The sequence below is a fragment of the Poecilia reticulata genome, linkage group LG16, assembly GCF_000633615.1.
Source record: "Poecilia reticulata strain Guanapo linkage group LG16, Guppy_female_1.0+MT, whole genome shotgun sequence".
Lineage (NCBI taxonomy): Eukaryota > Metazoa > Chordata > Actinopteri > Cyprinodontiformes > Poeciliidae > Poecilia > Poecilia reticulata.
The window spans coordinates 14,774,137-14,778,155 of record NC_024346.1 but is presented as its reverse complement, the minus strand read 5'-3'; the positions used below and the strand labels follow the sequence as shown (position 1 = coordinate 14,778,155).

Sequence of the window (4,019 nt, the reverse complement as noted above, 5' to 3'; positions counted from 1 at the left end):
GTTTAAAGAATTAAGCCCTGCTACAGCCCACATAACCAAGGAGAGGGAACGTAAAAAGTTATCTCAGGTAGGTATGGCATGAATGTACATTACCTCTTAATGCTTAATGAAAATTGTGCAGCAGTGAGCAGATTGACGAAACATTGCTGCTGCACAGCAGATACGCTTTCACACAGCTGCTGGAATAATTAGTRTGTAATAACACATTTGATCAGAAAGTACTACACCAAAGACCATCATGTTTGAAACAGATAAATCACAAGTTAGGAGAAGGTTCAGCATATGAGCACAATATCCAGACACCACAATGAGAAATTAACACTCAATKTAACTTTAAAGGTCCTTAATCAATGATTTGTCAAAATGGCATGCATTCATGTTAAAATCTTCAATAATAAGGAATTGATCATATTTTAGCATGTTTTCTACCAAAAWTATAAGTAGGCCACAATATTAATCAAGCCATAATTCTGACATTTTASAAACAGACGAATTATCTTACACAAAATATTTGCTGTTGTGGAAAATGAGGCATCAGCGCTTCCATCTTGTTTCTTGTACACAGATGTGCAAGAGATTTTCTCTCCATCATGGAGGTAGGAAGCATTGAAGTTCAGCACAGAGGTCTTAACAAGCGTTTTGTCCTGGTTTTCTTGCAGTGTCTCCTGACTGTAACCCAGTGTGGGGGTCCATGTCAGATTTGGAGGATGAGACGGACAGGGAACCGGAGCAGAGCAGGTCAGATTCACTGAGTCTCCATCATTCACCTCCAGTGTGGATGGAGTCAGAGTTGGTGACGGAAGATCATCTGAGAAGAAGGTTCAGTAGTATAATTTATCGAATTGTATTATTGACAACATGCAATAAATTAAAAAACATCCCCTGCATACATACATTTTCTTCTAGCTAGCTATATCAATAATAACACATACCTGTGACAGTGAGAGTCACAGCAGCCATGGTAAATGTTCCTCTTAGAGAACTGCTGCAATCCAGTCTGAAGTAGTAAGTATTACTGTGATCAGGTCKCATGTTGCTAAAAGTGGTGGTACAGTTTTTCTTTGTTAGGTCTCCTGTCACTGCATTTGTATCTGTCAATTGTGGATTCCTTTCATCCTTGTCAACCCATTTTGCTTCACATTGTTCATTTAGGTTGCCTTCRTATTTGCTCGGTATGTCAAAGGAGCAGGGGACAGTCACACAGGATCCTCTCAAAACCCGTACAGTTTGCACCARGGACACCTGAAACGTACTGCACAGGACACCTGACAAACGACACATATCATTTAAAGAAGAAAAGGACCATTGTATTGTATGTTAGGTTTAATATTTTAAAGTAAAGAATGAAAGCTTTGATGCTATACATATTTGGAAAATGTTCTATACAAAGCAACATTAATATGCGGTTTAGTCACTAGCAAATATCARTATGCGTCAAGAACATCTAATAAAATCACTAATTTCACCCACAAATGAGAAACTAATAACTAGATACTAACTTAACTATTCTTGCATTCCTGTTGCTGAGCATGTGTCATTCTGTACCAATATGATTAATTGAAGCACAGAATAAATCAACCATCTACACATCCATCCCAGTTACAATACATGGAGTTAAAATCAATATTGAGTGATCTGATCCCAGNCATCTGAGAAGAAGGTTCAGTAGTATAATTTATCGAATTGTATTATTGACAACATGCAATAAATTAAAAAACATCCCCTGCATACATACATTTTCTTCTAGCTAGCTATATCAATAATAACACATACCTGTGACAGTGAGAGTCACAGCAGCCATGGTAAATGTTCCTCTTAGAGAACTGCTGCAATCCAGTCTGAAGTAGTAAGTATTACTGTGATCAGGTCGCATGTTGCTAAAAGTGGTGGTACAGTTTTTCTTTGTTAGGTCTCCTGTCACTGCATTTGTATCTGTCAATTGTGGATTCCTTTCATCCTTGTCAACCCATTTTGCTTCACATTGTTCATTTAGGTTGCCTTCRTATTTGCTCGGTATGTCAAAGGAGCAGGGGACAGTCACACAGGATCCTCTCAAAACCCGTACAGTTTGCACCARGGACACCTGAAACGTACTGCACAGGACACCTGACAAACGACACATATCATTTAAAGAAGAAAAGGACCATTGTATTGTATGTTAGGTTTAATATTTTAAAGTAAAGAATGAAAGCTTTGATGCTATACATATTTGGAAAATGTTCTATACAAAGCAACATTAATATGCGGTTTAGTCACTAGCAAATATCARTATGCGTCAAGAACATCTAATAAAATCACTAATTTCACCCACAAATGAGAAACTAATAACTAGATACTAACTTAACTATTCTTGCATTCCTGTTGCTGAGCATGTGTCATTCTGTACCAATATGATTAATTGAAGCACAGAATAAATCAACCATCTACACATCCATCCCAGTTACAATACATGGAGTTAAAATCAATATTGAGTGATCTGATCCCAGYTACCTGCATKAGATGCAAATACATAGGTCTGTCACATAATACACTATCAGCTGAGCAATCAACAAATCCACTGATGTTCTGACCAATACCACTGGTCAATATCTTCTATAATGCAGATAATGAAATTTGCATTGCTTTAATTCCATCCACATATACAGGGCTGGATATAAAAGGATGTGGGCCCCTGAGCTGAAAATTGTTTTGGTGCCCTCTCCACAAAAGAAAAAGTATTTTGCTAATTCAAATTACAGTACATTATAGGTAAAACCACACATAATTGAGAACCAACTGAGGATTAAAACTCAGTTCATTGATCATGGTAGGTTTAATACCTACAATCAGCCCGTAGTTCCCAAAAAATATTATAAATTAATCATTTTTAAATACTTGAGTACTATCATGTAAATCCCAAAAAATTATCACAAAACACGACTCTTACCTATGACTCTTATGTAAAGTACAATGTCTGTAAATCATTCATTACAAAATAATTCAGAAAGTAAAAATGTGCGCCCCTCACTCCCCCCCAAAGAAAATATWAAAAAAAATATTGGGGCCCTGGGCGGCTGCCCCTGTAAGCCCTTTCTAAAGTCTGGCCCATCATGTGTAGGATTTGATACAGTATAACTGTTTTTTATGGAAATCTACATTTTATCATTTAAAAACTCACCATGCAGTGAAGAGCCAATGAGAAGAAAAATCACAAGTCCAACCATCTTTGAATAATGGATGTTTAGAGCCTACAAATCGCATGTAAAACAGTTACTATGACTGCTTTATAAAAATACTTTAAATGTTAAAGAATATAAAATGAACAATTTTAATATATTTAGTCTTAAATTACTTGCATGAATAATAAGTAAAATGACTCAAAAATGTATTCTGACAATATAATCTGCTAGGCTATTAAGTGGAGTGGAAAAAACAATTTATAAATAAATAGATTAAAACATTTTTAAATATTCACATAGCATTTAAGTGATTATAAAAGGAGCAACAAATCCCAGTGATCCTTTGCTGATTGTATAATATTTAAATGTAAAATGAAACAAATTAAAAGAGAGATAGAGCTCAAACAGGACATTCAAACAGGAACTTTGCAACTAATGCCTTTGAAGCAAATCTACAAACATTAAATGTATTTACCTGTTTTATCTTAATGTATAAAGTTCACATTTAAGTGAAAAATCAGTGGACTGACAAGTTTAAAAATTTAGAAAGGAAAATATCTCACCTCTTATCAAAGACATCCACAACTTTTTTTCCTCAGTAGTTATTTCTGTGATGTTCCATAAATCAGTGAGTCACAGAAGCCATATTATCGTTGTTTAAAGTTTTATGGCTCACATCTACAGTAGCGCAGACAGAATGTGGAACTAAAAACTGAAAAAGGAGAAACGAACCAAAAAGCTGACAGATGCAAAATAAAATATGACCTTAGGAATCGTATGCATGAGGCTTCTTGAATTTAGTACAGAAGTCCCTGTACAAAAAATAAAAATAAAAAGCATGTGACCGAATCCTCAACGACA

General features: G+C 35.3%; 1 protein-coding gene across 1 annotated transcript; it reads right to left on the bottom strand.

Moving 5' to 3' along the window:
- Positions 1 to 18: 18 nt before the first annotated feature.
- On the bottom strand, positions 19 to 3,896 carry LOC103477878 (sialoadhesin-like). Its single transcript, XM_008431212.2, has 4 exons — positions 3,722 to 3,896; positions 3,158 to 3,227; positions 1,774 to 2,106; positions 19 to 808 (listed from the first exon to the last, which is right to left on the bottom strand). The coding sequence occupies exons 2-4, from the start codon at positions 3,201 to 3,203 to the stop codon at positions 426 to 428; spliced, it is 762 nt and encodes a 253-aa protein (XP_008429434.1). The 5' UTR covers positions 3,204 to 3,227; positions 3,722 to 3,896; the 3' UTR covers positions 19 to 425.
- Positions 3,897 to 4,019: the final 123 nt, after the last annotated feature.